This window comes from Numida meleagris, chromosome 4 (genome assembly GCF_002078875.1).
Source record: "Numida meleagris isolate 19003 breed g44 Domestic line chromosome 4, NumMel1.0, whole genome shotgun sequence".
NCBI lineage: Eukaryota > Metazoa > Chordata > Aves > Galliformes > Numididae > Numida > Numida meleagris.
In genome coordinates this window covers 14,922,773-14,938,148 of record NC_034412.1, presented here as the reverse complement: position 1 = coordinate 14,938,148, position 15,376 = coordinate 14,922,773, and the positions used below count along the sequence as shown (strand labels likewise).

Sequence of the window (15,376 nt, the reverse complement as noted above, 5' to 3'; positions counted from 1 at the left end):
TACATCCATTCTGTGTAGAAGATGAGACGTGGCAGCTCTTGGTGATTAGAGGAGCATCTGTCAGTTCTTATTTCTCTCTTAATATCCATGCTATAAATAACTGTAAATGTTTGTACTTAAGTCTGTATTTCTAGGTTTTTCTTATTCTCTGTGTAATAATTATGCTGACTCATATTGTTGTAGCCAAGTTTACTGTAGAAGAGTGTACTATGGAAGGGAAAATACTGTTTTAATGCTTTGAACTGATAAAATCTCTCTGCTTTATCATAGTACAGCTGACCTAATCAAGCTTTGTTTCTTGTGGGCTAGTGTCCTTCATTCTTACCATGCCTAGTGCCAGAAGGATATTCAGATGGCATGGGTTGCGCTGCTCCAGAGCTGTGTGGGTGCTGTGGTATCTGCTGGTGAGAAGGCTGCATGGGCACTGGTGGGAACCTGCCTCTTCCTGCAGTGAGCCTCGGCATGCAAGTGGCCCTATTTAGATGTCAGTTTTCATGTAGTCTTTGGGAACTTAACTTTTAAACCGTATCTCTTTATAGAAGGATTGATTTAAAATGGGCTGGTAAAGTTAAACGTACAACAGTATGATTGTATCAAACTAACTCCTCTATGCAGGCTTCTTTTTTTCTGGAGGTGAGGGTTTTGTTCTGAAAATAAGGGTTAAAATGCAATAGGTCGTGCATCTGTGGCATTAAAAACTGAATAAACAACGGAATAATAAAGAACTTTTTTAAAAAATTAATTCTTATGATTTTTAAACTATTATTTTAAACAGTGAGTACTTTAAAATTGTGGTTTCACAATGCTGATGTATTCATGGAAATGTAAGCCTTTAAAAGATGAACACAAAATAATTCAGCTCCCATATAGTGTTTTGCAAAGGAGGAATAAACATTTTGAAATATTTTCTAGTAGCAAATATCAGAGATATTATAAAAATACAACAAAGTTTAGGGATAGTAGGAGCTTATGTAGGAGAGAAAATAACTATAACCTTCCATAGCTTCTTTTTAATAGTCAGATGAGTTTTGCCATCTATTCAATAATTTGTGCATTGCATTGATTATTTATGCCTAGCAAATTGACTGTTGTGTGGTGGTTCAATGGTGCTCTTTAAATAGCGTGAGAGAGTACACTACATGCAGTCCTTGCTAAAACAGCATTCGCTGTTTTTTTTTTATCTACGACCATAATCAAAACAATAATATTTTAAAGTTTAGCAGAAGGCAATATTTTGGTTTATTTTCCCTCAATTTTCTCCCAGAGAGGACTGCTTGTGTTGCTAGTTTCATGACTGCTTACTGTCACAACTACAAACACTATGGTGCTACAGATGACTGTGAAATGGGAACGCTCAAGCTAACTGATTTAACCAGGAGCCCCAGAATGGAAGTACATCAAAATCGCCATGTGCAGCCAAAGCAGCATTTCCAGCATCAGCAGCAGGCACTGGGCTTTCATACATCTTTTAGTTCATCCACACTGCCAGCCTCTTCCAAACACAGAGGAAAATTTACCAACCTGCGTGATAGTGTAAAAAAGAGTCCGACAAAAAGCACAGCGAAAGTTAAAGCTGCTAGTGGTTGGGTGTCTGATGGCTCGTGCTCTAACTGTTACTTAGAAAAGGTATGTATGGCACTAGGCACTTAGAGATGTGCAGTTCTGTAAGATTTTGTGTTCTTGTAAAATGAGACTAGGTGTATATGATGCAGGCTGTGGATAATATGCCGTACTTCTCTCCATAGTTTATCCTGCTGTTGCCTTTTTTTTCCCCTGTGTTTTATGGTTAGCAATCAGAGTAGTAATTAATGAAGTCTACTTGGCAAAGGAATATTTCTTTTCACTATTTTCCCATTAAGATTATTGCACTGCATGCAGTGTACTTTTCAAGTAGTAACTTAATGAAAGAGAGGAAGGTGTGGTTTGCTTTAGCTTTGCTCTCCAAAATGTATCTTCTGGTACTTGAAGAATGGCAGCATTATGGAATTTGATCTGGTGATCTGCTTCCAGGTGTGTATGGTGCTTTCATTCATTTCAGGTTAGCTGGTATTTCCTCATAGAGACTGTTACTGTGTATGTTGGTTAAAGATGAGGAAATGGGGGTGTTCTTTCTTTTCGCAAGGTCTGGACTTCAGTATTAGACTCAGAGATATTTACTGCCATAATTTTAATTAGCTGCCGAAATGCATTATTAAATTAGTTTTTCTTAAACGTGCAATTTGTAAAGTTGATTATGTTTTGATTTATATGATTAGAATGTCCATCACATTACACTGGTACCCAACAAAATTACTCGTGACTGTTGTAAGAAAATAACTTTTTAATGCAGATTTTCATGCATTTATTTCTGCTGACAAATTCACTTAGTGTGTTAGTCCTGCGCTTGTATACATAATATATATAATATTATATAGTCTGTCATGTGTGCTACTGTTCATTTTACACATTTTTAATTAGCCCTTTACTGTCTTTATAGTGTAGATAAGTTTCTGTCTGTTTAAAGCAGAATTATTCAATGTTGTAGTCAGAGACGTCTTAATTTAAAGTTAATTGGAGGATAAGCTTTTGTCTTTGAGAATAATTTAATGTATTAATTTGGCAAATTCCTAAACATTATAGATGGTTTTTCTGAAATTCCTGCGAAGGAGAGCACTGAGAGTGATGCCTTGGGCTGCTGGAACCCTTTCAGCTGCTCTCACAGATACCATTAGCACAAGATCATTTTCAGGCTGATTGTGTGGCATAGTGAAATAGAATTAGTATTCTTCTTCTCTTATTAAGATTTTCTAGGTTAGAAACCATGTAATTTCTCACATTATCTGTTACTAATCAATAATCCAAAGTAATCAGGTGATGTTTTTTGGGTGCAGTGTTAAGGAGCAGGGCTAGTTCTTCCGTTGGCACTGCACTTCCCCACCCTCAATTCACCTTAAGTGATTTGGTCTTTCTTGGGCTTTCTCCAAGGGGATGTAGAAAAATGTATACAGGGATAGAAAAAACAGATACTGAAGGTTGCTTGGGTTCCCCTCTTTCCTGGGCTATACTGTCTCTTCCTTTCCTTGCAGCATCACTCTTTCCCCATGCATGTTCTTCACACATACAGCTTGCAGGCCTCACACCTGCACAAGTTCTGTTCTGCTGCTTCACTTGCGGGTGCACTAAGGGGCGTTGGTGCTGGGAAAGGGGAGGAAAGGAAGTGCAACCAGTCTGCATGCCCACTCTAGAAGAGGCTGCATGCTGAGCACTAGCCCTGCTCTGGGAAGGATGACAAGTAGGCAGAGAGGTGTCTGGCAATGTGTGCAGCACACACAGACCTGAGGCTGAGTGCCACTAACATGAATGTCTTACGATCATGGTACCACGTGTGTGCAGACTGGATATATGGTGTCAGCACGTAAGCCACTGTCCATGTTACAGCTCACTTTGCTAACGGAAACATGCCAGATGCTGCTTTTTTGTCTGCAGATGTCTGCTCTGCTAATTGCCCTTGTATGGCTTTGTTGTTCCTGTTCTAGTCTGGGCTCTGATCACAGCGGTGGTGCAGCGAGCATATGCCATTGTCTTGTAAAAGGTTGCGACAGCTTTCTTGTCTCTACTGCCAATGCTTTGCCTTTGTGCATTTTTGAAAGTGTTCCCTTTTGGATGATTTCAGTGGGTGTTTTATTACTAGCTTCTCTCTTTTCTGAGTGTCTGGCATCCTCCACTGTATTACAATCCCCAAAGTTAAATTTTATGTGGCATTGTGGTCTGTATCAAAAGCCAGGGTAGAGGAATTGCGTGCAAAGAGGGGTTCTAAAATATATAGTTAAATTAGCCTATCTGAGGTATAAAACTGCACTAAAGAAACTCCTTGTGTGCCCTGTAATTGAATAATTAAAAACTTTACTTAAATGGTTCAGATTGTTTTCCACTTGTGTGAATTGTAAGTTAAGCAGTAAAATTCAAGTAATTCAGCATAAGTGTGTTTCAAGGCTGGGCTTCCTCTCTTCCCCCCTTTTCTGTCTGCCTAGTGGTAGCCACAGTGCCACCATAAAACTGCGCTCCATAAAACTGCTCACATTTAAGTGAAGACAGCCTTATCTTAACCTGGGTTTGCACATCACACGCTGGTGGAGGAGACTTGATGGGAATGTTGTCAGGCAGCTGGGCTGAGCAAGGTGGGCTGCTAAGACAAAGTGGATACCAAATGAACAGCATCAAGGGAGAAAATGATGACCGTGCTAACAGCTTGCAAGACTGGAGCCTTAAAGCACAAAGGGCTATGAACAGCACCAGTTTTAAAAGATTAATAATAACAATTAAAATTGGAACTGTTTGGGAGGTTCTTGAAGTGACTAGGCATGAGAAGCCCAGAGAGACAGGGCATTAGGGATGGAGATTGAGTGAAGCACAAAAGTAAAGCTGCCATCAGTATGATGATAGATGTGTGGGTTGGTGTACAAAGAAAACTTGCACTGTGTCAGTTACTTTAGTGAGCCAAAGAGCAGGTGGTCCTGTGATCAGCATCTGAGAATAACCTGGGTTTGTTTTTCACCTTCGCTTGTTCCAGGAGCTGTAACTGTAAAGGAGGACGTTTGTAACCTGCTCATGGTTAACTTTTCAGACCTAGTGTTGTATTTTAATATCTGACTCTTTGGTTAGTAGTATTTTTATTCTGCTCACATAGATGAAGCTGCTTGTTTTGAAACAAGACAGATTTGAAGAGGAGGTTTATTTTTGTGTATGTGGGCTAAGTAATTGCTGAAGCCATTTAATTTGATCTGTCCTCTAAAGGTTGCACCATTGATCTCCCGATAACTGGAGGTTCATTGCACTGAGTGTGTCCCACATCTTTTGGGAAATGTGTTTTTCTAGACCAAATTAGATTCTGATACCCCTCTCCTCCCTTAGTTAAGCACGCAAAAGATTGTGCTGCAGTCCTTGTAAGCGCGGTTAAATGACATTAGCAACAATCTCACAAGACATCAAAGATACCTTGTTCCAACATCTTTCAATAGCTGCAACGTTTTTCACCAGCTCTTAATTTTAGATAGAGCTGAAAAAAAAGACCCAAACATTGAAATACCAAATCTGTTTTTTGTAAGGGTTACTTCTCTCGGATGGTGTTAGGTTTCTTTAATCCTTGCTTTCGCTCTTTAATTTGGTTATGCTATTGATGTATGTGGCTTTGCATTTTCAAAAAATTCAAACTTCAAAAATGCTTGGTACTTATATGTTTGGGAGATTTGTTTACTTTCAGCATTTAGTAATTTCATGTTGTCATTATACTTCAGCATATTTTCACGAGAATGTCTTGGAACAACTGAGTTGCAGAGAACTTTGATCTGTTGTTCAGCTTGGGATTCTGATGGTGGTTGCCATCAGTTTATGTTGCTGACAGCTTGTTGACAACCAGAATGTTAGCACCTCAGAATGATTTGAATCAATGTTTTGCCCAGAATGCTATTTGTAGTCATGTTCCCTTATGTGTCAGTAGCTTTCCTGTTTGAATTCAAATGCCCCAACCCAAAATCCTACTCTGTCAAAGATGTTGTGCTGTGTGTTTGTATGGTAGACCTTCATAAAGGTCCCTGAAATGTTGAAATGAATCAGTGTTAGGATCTTCCACCTGTTTGAGGAAAAGATTATAACTTGAGCTTAGTTTGGAAAGCTCAAAGTACTTCTGATTTTTCCCATTTATCAAAAAGGAACTTTAACTTTGTTCTGTGCTATCAACTTCAGTCATTGTTTCCCTTTTTTTGCTCATTGTTGTATAATTCTGAGGGGCTTGTGTTGTGAAACCAGCCCACAAAAAGCTGGATTCTGTCCACTGATGTGAGCCAGTTTTCTTTTGTACCCCTAAAACCTTAGTACCCTGCACTGCCAGGTGAGTAGCTTGGTATGAATCATAGAATCATAGAATGGCCTGGGTTAAAAAGGACCTTAAAGATCATCTAGTTTCAACCCCCCTGCTGGGGGCAGGATTATGAATAAGTGATGTGGATGTGCCTTACTTCTCTGGGTGCTTTGACACGAGCATGTTGCTGTTTGTCTGCTTTCAACTCTGGTTATAGTCTCCAAATCCGTATGTTTGTTCAGATTTTTTTTAGATGTATTAAATTTAAGTCTTGCTTGTTTATATATGTTTTCCTAGCTTTCCTTGTTTTTGACATGTTATTGGTGATTTTTAGCCCACAGAAGCTGTTCCTTCCTCTTCTCCCATTGTCCCCGTGATCCCTGTCCCACCAGTCCCTGCTGAGACCACTGTCATCCCATCCACCATACCACAGGTTTTTATTCTTTTTTGTTGTTTTTGATAAATTTGTTTCGCTCTTATTTATATGATTTATTTCATTCCTTTGTTTAAATTAATGTTTTGGTACTCTGGCTTGGGTTTTAGGTGAACTTTGAAATAGTTAAATTAGTAATGCACTACTGTAACATCCTGGTTTTTGTTTTATAGCAGATTTTAGTCCATTTAAAAATGTATGTATTTCATGCAGAGGTATATTAATAATTTTGTGAAATAAGTAGAAATAACACCCGGAAGGAATGGAAAGAAAAAGAAGAATGGGGTATTTTGTGTTTGGGTGGAGTGATTCTAGAGCCAGTCAGTCACCATGACTGATGTGTTAGTTAAATTATCATTTCATCCCATATATTCAATATATGTCTTTCATTGATTGACTTTTCTCCTGTTCTCTTCTGTTCTTTTTCTGTTGTTGGTATTAATATGATTGGGGCATGCTAAGATATAAAAGGTGTTTTTTGTTGCGTTTTTAAACTCTATTCCTAATGATTTAATTCGTAGACTGAGCTTCACTTCTTGGGCGTCATGCTTTAGGTGACCCAGTGCCAACACAAAAGCAAACAACAAACTGTGTATATAATATATAATATATATATATAATTATAATATATATAAGAGTAATCTGTAAACATGAGTTAACAGTAAATTCTTGCATATAATTTTGAAAGTGTCACTGCAGCATGGCTAGCTATGGAGTAATTTGGGATAGGTGGTGGTACATTTTTGGAAACAAAACCCATTCTGGTTTTATTTTATTTGGACTTCTATTGTGAGTTTTAGTGCAAGAATAACCAGAGATGGGTGCACACCTTTGAAGAAAATGTGCCACCTCTTGGAAATGTTTGGTGACAGATACCTGCTAACTTCAAAAGAGAATTAAGCTGTCAAGATTAATACTGGGATATTTCTGTAGTGTGCACATTAGCAATTTTTCACTGAGGTCCACTTTCAAGCTGCGTGGCTGAACTTGCAACAAGTGGTAATCTTTTTCTCTGTATAAATTTTACACAATCCAGTAACTTATCAAAGGGTTTGAGTCTGTTTTTAAAGTCCGTTTTCTAGTGGATATGTGTTTACATGAATCTGTCAGCCATACTTTTCTTACCAGGCAGACCAGAAATGTGATTAACATCAAATCTGGTTCCTTCTTTTGGAGGGATTCTATCCACATCACATACAAAACAGACAGACCAGGGCACCCAGTGAACCTCTGCTGTCAGATTTGATGAGTAAAGATAGTTGAGTCTCCAGTAACATTTACTTTCAGGGTACTGTCAGTAAGCTAAATTGAATGTAAAATCATCATAATATTAAGCACTAACATACATACCTATGTGTATATATATACTTGGAGAATATAAATATATATATTGTTTTATTTGAGGCTACTTAACTGCCATTGCTTTGACACTGTTCATATCTGCTGATTGGTGCTGGCTTACAGGTAGGACAGTTAGAATTGAGTGATCTATGACTCTGTCTGGGTGTGTATAGGTGCCTGCAGGAGTTAGCTGTAGAATTCTGCATCATATATAATTCAAAGCAATTAGAAAATATCATAGGAAGTTATCAACTTTGGATTCGGCAGATGCATTTTTGTGAAACAGATACATATCTCTACTTTGTTAGTCACTTCACCCCTTAGGCAAACCTAAGTCTGCTTGTAAACAAACTTGTCAAATGGCTTTTAAATATTTGAACAAGCCCTGGCACAGTAGCTCAAAACTGTTGGTAATTCGGAGAAGTCTTGCATAACAGACCAAAATACCAGGTCTTCCTTCCAAAAGCATTTACTATTTTGAGTTAGATGCTGCCCTGTGTCTTTGCAGTGTCCAGCCCTGCCTTTGGAAATGGCTGGCATGAATCTTTTCTCCTTCCTGCTTGGAAATCATGGTAAATGGTTCCCTCTGACAGAGAATGTGGATAAGTGCCGAAGGAGTGCTAGGACCAGTTGCTTAATGGAAGATGTTTTCCATTTGTTGGTTGGTTGGTCTCTGAAACCTTTCACTGGCACTCCTGTTGAATTACTTTCATATTACAGAATCGTAAAATTAAAATAAATTCTGAAGTTGAGTGCAATCTAAAAAATGTTATTAAACCTTCAAAAATAGTCCTGCTTTTGTTTTTTTATTTATAAATTGAAAATTGATTGATGTTGCTCTACAATAAAACAAATGTTATGTGTGCTGGTCTCTTATAGGTCCGTTGGAGATTAGATTCCTAATTTCTCACTGAATACACTGAATAGTCAGGTTCTTTAATACAATAGATTGTTTTGATGAGCTTTATATCATGATACTGGCAACTAATACTTGATTTATGTACTGAATAAGATCTGTCCATGTGTATACTGAAAGAATTGCTATGTGAGAAGGGTATTTTATGGCCAGTGGACAGACTCATAAGTGTAACCCATTTTGTTTCCTTTTTTATAGTCAGCTCTATTAGCTAGTGTAGATGCCTTTTGATTTTAGTACTTATTAAACACTATAGGCCTAGCTGCCTGACAGACTGATAACTCCTGCCTGGTAATGATAGTTTATTTTCACCTCAGTCTGAGTCAGCCCTTCCTGGCTTTTTGGGGCAGAATTATATTTCTCAGAAGTGCATTGTTGTAATGGTAATGAGGCTTTTGTAATTGTCATGTTTTTGTAAGTCTTCGAGTGTGTTTAATACTAGCTTTTATTACAGATAGTTAACCTGAGACACATATGCTTAGACATGTATATACATGTATGTACACACAGAAAGATGAAAAAAGATAAAGAATATCTTAATTTAAAGATGAGAGATTTTTATACATATAAAAAGTCTCTATACAACTAATGGAGTTGAGATTAACTTTGTGTTGTGTCACTGAGTTTGTACATCTCATATTTGACTTAATACATCAATATTATTTGGGGTCAAGAATATATTACCACACATTTATGTTTTTTTGTTGTTGTTGTTCTTATATCAGGCTAGATGCTGGCATTTCCAATACCACTGCCTGTAGAGCTTGGAAGCTCATCTGTTAGTGGGAAGGGCCTCTAGTTATATCAGAAAGAATACAGACTCTTGTGGTTTCTCTTTCTATGCTTGCCGTTAGGATGGGGCCTAAAAAGTGTTTTTATTCCACTCAGACTCTTCCTGATATATTAAAAATAAAAAGAAATAAAATCTGCAGCTGATCTTAAAGGAGATAGTCAATGCAAAGGTAAAAAAAAAAAATCTATTTCAGGGTGTTTCAGGTAAATTTCTCCAGCCTGTGTGGATTTTCTTTCAGCTGGAACTGCATTTTCATTGGAACATTCTCAATAATATAAGTGAATTAAAATGTTTCTTTATTCTACCAGTTTCTGCTCAGTAAGAACACTGTCATTTCCTGCTTATATGGCAGTAATCACCAACTTCTTATAGCCTATGAATTGATAACAAATTTCCAATGGAAGTACATGCTGCAGTGCCATGAATGAATGTCTGCTGATATGGATTTGCTTTCACACATCTGTTTTGTGGATCTTCCATAAGTTTCCTTTTATAAGTTTACATTTTGCAGCTTACAGTTTTGTTTTGAAACAGAGCAAACCAAAAATAATACAAAAACTTCCTGGTAGAAAGAAGAATTGATCAGAATCAAAATTTGTATTCAGGATGCTGGCTGGTAAAGCAGTTCTGAGTATTACATCACAAATATCAGAGTAACTGATATTGCATCAAATTATGGCATATTTACTTCTTTATCCTCTTGAAAACCAACGTAAGAGACATAATTTGTATACAAAATAAATAAACTGAGAGTGTCTTTGGCAGGAAAGCACTTTCTTCAGGCTAGAACTAAGTGTTTCAGAAGAGTCAATTTTAGAGGTTCTTAAGCTGGGGCTACCTTGTGGCAGACCTCTGAGAAACCAGCAAAACAAATATTGTATAATTACTGTTCATATTTTCTCCTACGTTGGATAATGTGTATATATTTAATTCTTCTTTTAAAGGCAAATCCCCCTCCAGTTCTGGTGAATACGGATTCTTTGGACACTCCAACATATGTAAGCATACACTTCCTTTCAGTTACAACTTTAGATATTGCTAGTAGTTTAGATCTGTTGTAATTGATCAACGATGTCTATTTTACCTTACAGCGCATGGATTTGTTAACTCTCCTGATGGTTAGTTGAAATCCTTAAATAGCTGTTTTACAAAAAAAAAAAAAATCAAAAAAATATCTGTAGACTATAATGGGAAGGTTCTGTGTGAGTATTGCTATGTGACAGTGCAACACAGTGCAGAATGCAGTTGATTGAATGCTGAACCCCTGGAATCTCAGAGAACAATCTATCTCTTCAGCTGCACAGGTAGATGCTTTAATATTTAATGTGCATTTCCATTGCACTTCTCATAAAACACTACTTAGTGCAGTGGCTATACTTATGCTTATAGAGCTCTAAGTGTTCATACAAATTGTTGGATTTGTGCAAAACATTAAGGTAATAAGTGTAATTATGTGGAGGCTCAAATCTGTGCTTGGCAGTGCATGATCTGTGATAAGAACAGCACTGGCAGGTGTAGACTTTGGAGGCACTGGAATGCATGCATGTTTGACATAGGCGTCAATTTTACTTCTGTACCTTTCTCCTACAGTTCCGTACGCCCTGCTTGCTTGTTGCTTTTCTAAACCGTGTTAATGCCTGTACTAGTTTATATTTTGTTTTTCTTTCTAGGTATTAGCAAGTAAAGAACAAATTTATGCTTGCTAAGTAAAGCAAAAAAGTAAAACAACAACAACAACACAACCAACCAAACAACAAAAAAAAGAACTCTGCTCTTGTCAGAAGCATTCATAATTAAAGTTGTTAAAAAGGAGCTGCAATAGATCAAGGCAGGCAAAAGCGTGAATTAGTTGAAGCAGAAGACAAAAGATTAGTACAGTGACATAACTGGCTTATAAATGAGTCCTGCGTATGAATTATGTTGCCTGAATCAAAGATGACAGCAGCAGTCTGCAGTGCGTGGCTCTTTTAGTGATGTGGCACAGATAGTGTAGGAAAGAATACTGAAAGTGGGGTGTCTGCACACGTAAACTATGTTGGGAAGATAGGAGATTAACAAAAATGCTCTTACATGTTCAGAAGGCCTGAACAGAGCAGTAGGTAACAGCAATAGAAAATAGGACTAACAGAACAAATTGTCACTCAAAATTATAAGCTATCTAAACTACCAGTTTACAAACCCATAGCTAGCTATGGTCTAACCAACTATGTGAGTATAGGAGGTAAAGAACCTTGACATATCTTTCTAGGATCCCACATAGGTAATGGAATTACTACCTGGTATGTAACATAAAATCTTATCTGTGGGGTAACTGTATCACTAATCTGTGAAACATTAACTATGAAAGATTTTCTGCTAGTAGGAACAAAACCCACCCGAATCTAGAAAGTCGTCAATGAAAAAATGCCCAAGAACACAGCTCTTGTTATCCAAAATTATAAAGCTGCTGAGAATCATAGAATGCTTTAGGTTGGGAGAGACCTGAAGGATCATCAAGTTCCAGCCTCCTGGTGCATGCAGGGTTGCCAGCCTCTAGATCAAGCACCAGCTCAGGCTGCCCTGGGCCCTGTCCAGCCTGGCCTTGAGCACCTCCAGGGATGGGGCAGACACAACCTGTCTGGGCAGCATGTGCCACCTCAACACCCTCTCAGTGGAAGACTTCCCCCTGGCATCTAATCTAAATCTTCCCTTCTTTAGTTTAAAACCATCCCCCTTGTCCTATCTCTATGTGTTGAAATACTAATCGATCTTCACATTCAAAGACAATTGCTAGTCTTCCATTGTGGCATAATTACAGCATTTGCATAGTACACAGTAATTTTTTCTTTCTAACAGGGAAAGTCGCTGCAAATATTGCTTGCCTCAGCAGATCCAAGATCATTTCAAAACTTCCAAAAAGTAGAATAAGACTGCGATTTTTATCACTTCTCATACCCTTGCTCCTGCCTGTGCTAATGTTTAGTTCAGTAAAGAAAATCAATTTGACAAGTATACTGACTGGGGAACCGAGCTGAAGTAAAAGACAAAAATGATGGAGATTCTTCTTAACTCCTGTTATCTAGAATATATTTTAAATTTGAGTTAATTTCGTACGTAGAAATAGATTGCCTAGATCTATTAGACTTATTTTTTGTTAATGGTAATGAATAGAAAAATGATTAATCATCCTTGTTTATTTAAAAAAAATAAAAAGAAGTCAGGTGCTGATCAGTCATCATGAACCATTTCCCTGGTGCTGTAATACTAGATGGCTGGTTCAGTTAGCACATGGCATTTTTGTAGATAATAGTTCAAGGACTAAGCTAACATAAAAACATCTTGATCACAGTGGCTTCTTCGGTGTTGTTGTAGTAATGGATCCAGTTTCATGTGTTCAGAAGGTCAAGACCTTTTCCCTTTTAATGGAGAAATATCATGTGTTAAAAACAGAGTATCTTTTCCATTGAGCAAACTATTAGGACATATCATTTTTGAGGTACTGTGCAAAGAAGAAGATAATGATCTATTAGGTCTGGAATGGATATGGGTTGTCTTGCAGTAAAGGGAGATGTAATTAGAGGTTAAGAAAAACTGTAGTGAGGCGTAAATGAGCCTGATACTAGATAGCCTGTGGAATTATGGAGTCTTCAGCTCTGGGAGCTGAAATAAATATGAAATAAATTAAATTAAATATGTTTTACAAACATGAGGAATGCTGTAGATGTGATCTTAATTTTGTTCAGGGTGAAGTAAGAGATACAGAATAAGAATGGAGGAGATTCTTTGTAAAACAATGATAGAAATGTTATTTCTTATTTTGTTTAGTATTGCTTCTTGAAGTGCTAAGCCACTAAAAATGGTTAAGAATTTTAGCATTTAACTGTTGTGTTTTTGAAATTGAGGTATTTGTCACTTGTTCTTTGTGTCCTACTTCTGTAGGCAGCAAAGAATGGGGATATCCTTTCTAAATTGTGGCCAACAAGGCTGCTCTTTTCTTTGTGGCTACCTATGGCTTACTTCTAGTCTATTTTCTCATCTAGCTTCATAAAATACTATTTTAAACTCTTCTGGTTTTGGTCCTATTGTGATTTGTTGGACTTTAGTATATATGTAACACGATAAATATTAGTGTAAATGATTGTTGAATGTTGCTTTAGAACATCATTTCTAGTGAGAAATAATGTAAAGCATCAGCCTTTGATTTTTCTCTGGTCTGTGAGGAACAATAGTTTGAAAATACTGCTGTCTTTTTTCATACAACTTTTCCTTTACCCTACAACCTCTTCTTTTTTCTCACTTCTAACTTTCCGTATGGCCTGAGGAACAGCAAGAGCATTTTTTTTCTGGAAGTCAGAAATAGACTTCTGCTTCACAGGATCCATGTAAAACCGTCTGCTTGTGGAACCTTTACATTTAAACTAATACAGAAAGTGTCTTGGTGATGCATGTACAGAGCGGTGTGAAAAATCACACTCCTGAGCTCACTGATCAGTGCGAAGCAGCTGAGATTTGATTTGGAATGAGCTGCCAGCATAGCAAATTGTATTATAGGATGTGTAAAATTCTCTAAGTCTTGGTTTTGTTTCTTTTTAGGTCAATGGCACAGATGCAGATTATGAGTATGAAGAAATTACTCTTGAAAGGGTAATATACTAAATGTCTTCTTGTACTTTGTTTTCATGTGGGGTTTATAACACATAAATATGAAAAATCAACACATTTTGATATCACAAATTGGCAGTTATTTTAATATTTTTTATCAGTTAGAGTATATAAATTTAGTTTTATATTGAAACAGGTATAATATTTTTTTCCCCAAAAAAGAAATATGTAATTTTTTCCCCCCTCTACCTTTAGGGAAATTCAGGACTTGGCTTTAGCATTGCAGGTGGCACAGACAACCCACATATTGGGGATGATTCAAGTATTTTCATTACAAAAATTATAGCCGGAGGTGCAGCTGCACAGGATGGAAGATTACGGTATGATGACTTTCTGTATCAGATTGCTAAATGTTCATTATAATTTTGTCAAACAGTTGATAGAACATTTTCTCTTTGCTTCAATTATCATATTACATTGCATTTTAAACAAGTTTTTCTTACAGAAGTATTTTGTAAATAATGAAAAATGTTTGGACCATGTAAAAACAATTTCCAGCCAGGAAAATCTGCATCTAAGTTAACTCACTTGAGTGAACTTTATCTTCTTAATTTGGTAGTGTAAACTGATAAATTTTCTATAGTTCCTAATTCAGCATACAGAGGAAAAGCTTAGATAGGTAGGTTAGGTAACTCATGTTATCCATGTACACATTTTCTAATCTGTGAATTTGCTGAGCTTAACAATTGCTCTCTTGTATGCTTGGTTTCATTCTGTGTCTTATTTTTTCAGAGATATTGCATAACCTCAAAAGCCATATTTTTTGTTTAAATTGATAGAGTACTTCTATAGTACCCCTCATTTTCTTATTTATTTGTGGGATGATTGTACTACTTAACTACTAGTGAGGAAATGTTGATACGTCACTAGGTAGTAGCAAGTGATATTTGCAACTTGATCTGAAGTTACAAATTAGTAACAAATTGCATTTACGAATTATTTGAAATTATTTTTAAATCCAGAGAAGTCTTTCAATACACTCTTGTATCACTGTGTAGAGGAAAAAAAGTAATAAAAAAAGTTGACTGTAGGCCTAGCCTTTTTATGTCTTGTGTTGTTGAGAACTTGCTCCTACCTTATTTTGTGCAAATGCCTGATGACTTAAGTGTTTTAGACTTATTAAGCTTATTTCAAGACTTTGTTTTAGCCTGTTGGACACTGTCAGAAGATACATCTGGCAGAACTTAGTGACAAGTGGGTCAGACATTCTACTTACTGTAATGAGAGCTCAGTGTTACTACAGCAACACATTAAATGGAAAGAAAAGCCAGCACTTAAATAGCTTGTGGAAAGCAGGAAAGGAGCTTGACTTGTTCATATCATGGTTTAAAACAAGTGAGGTCTCATTGTATAATGCCTGGTATCTGATTTTTTTTTTTAGGTTCTTTTTTTAGTAGCTCTAAATGAAAAGGTAGT

General features: G+C 36.8%; 1 protein-coding gene across 5 annotated transcripts in view; it reads left to right on the top strand.

Moving 5' to 3' along the window:
• Positions 1-15,376, top strand: part of DLG1 (discs large MAGUK scaffold protein 1) — a 143,260-nt gene that overhangs the window by 82,558 nt on the left and 45,326 nt on the right. For 3 of the 5 annotated variants that reach the window (XM_021393510.1, XM_021393509.1, XM_021393511.1), the window contains exons 5-8: positions 6,171-6,269; positions 10,264-10,317; positions 13,892-13,942; positions 14,156-14,280. In XM_021393510.1, coding sequence (XP_021249185.1) covers positions 6,171-6,269; positions 10,264-10,317; positions 13,892-13,942; positions 14,156-14,280 — 329 coding nt within the window. The remainder of the gene's footprint in view (positions 1-6,170; positions 6,270-10,263; positions 10,318-13,891; positions 13,943-14,155; positions 14,281-15,376) is intronic. The other 2 variants (XM_021393513.1, XM_021393512.1) reach the window with 1 other exon arrangement.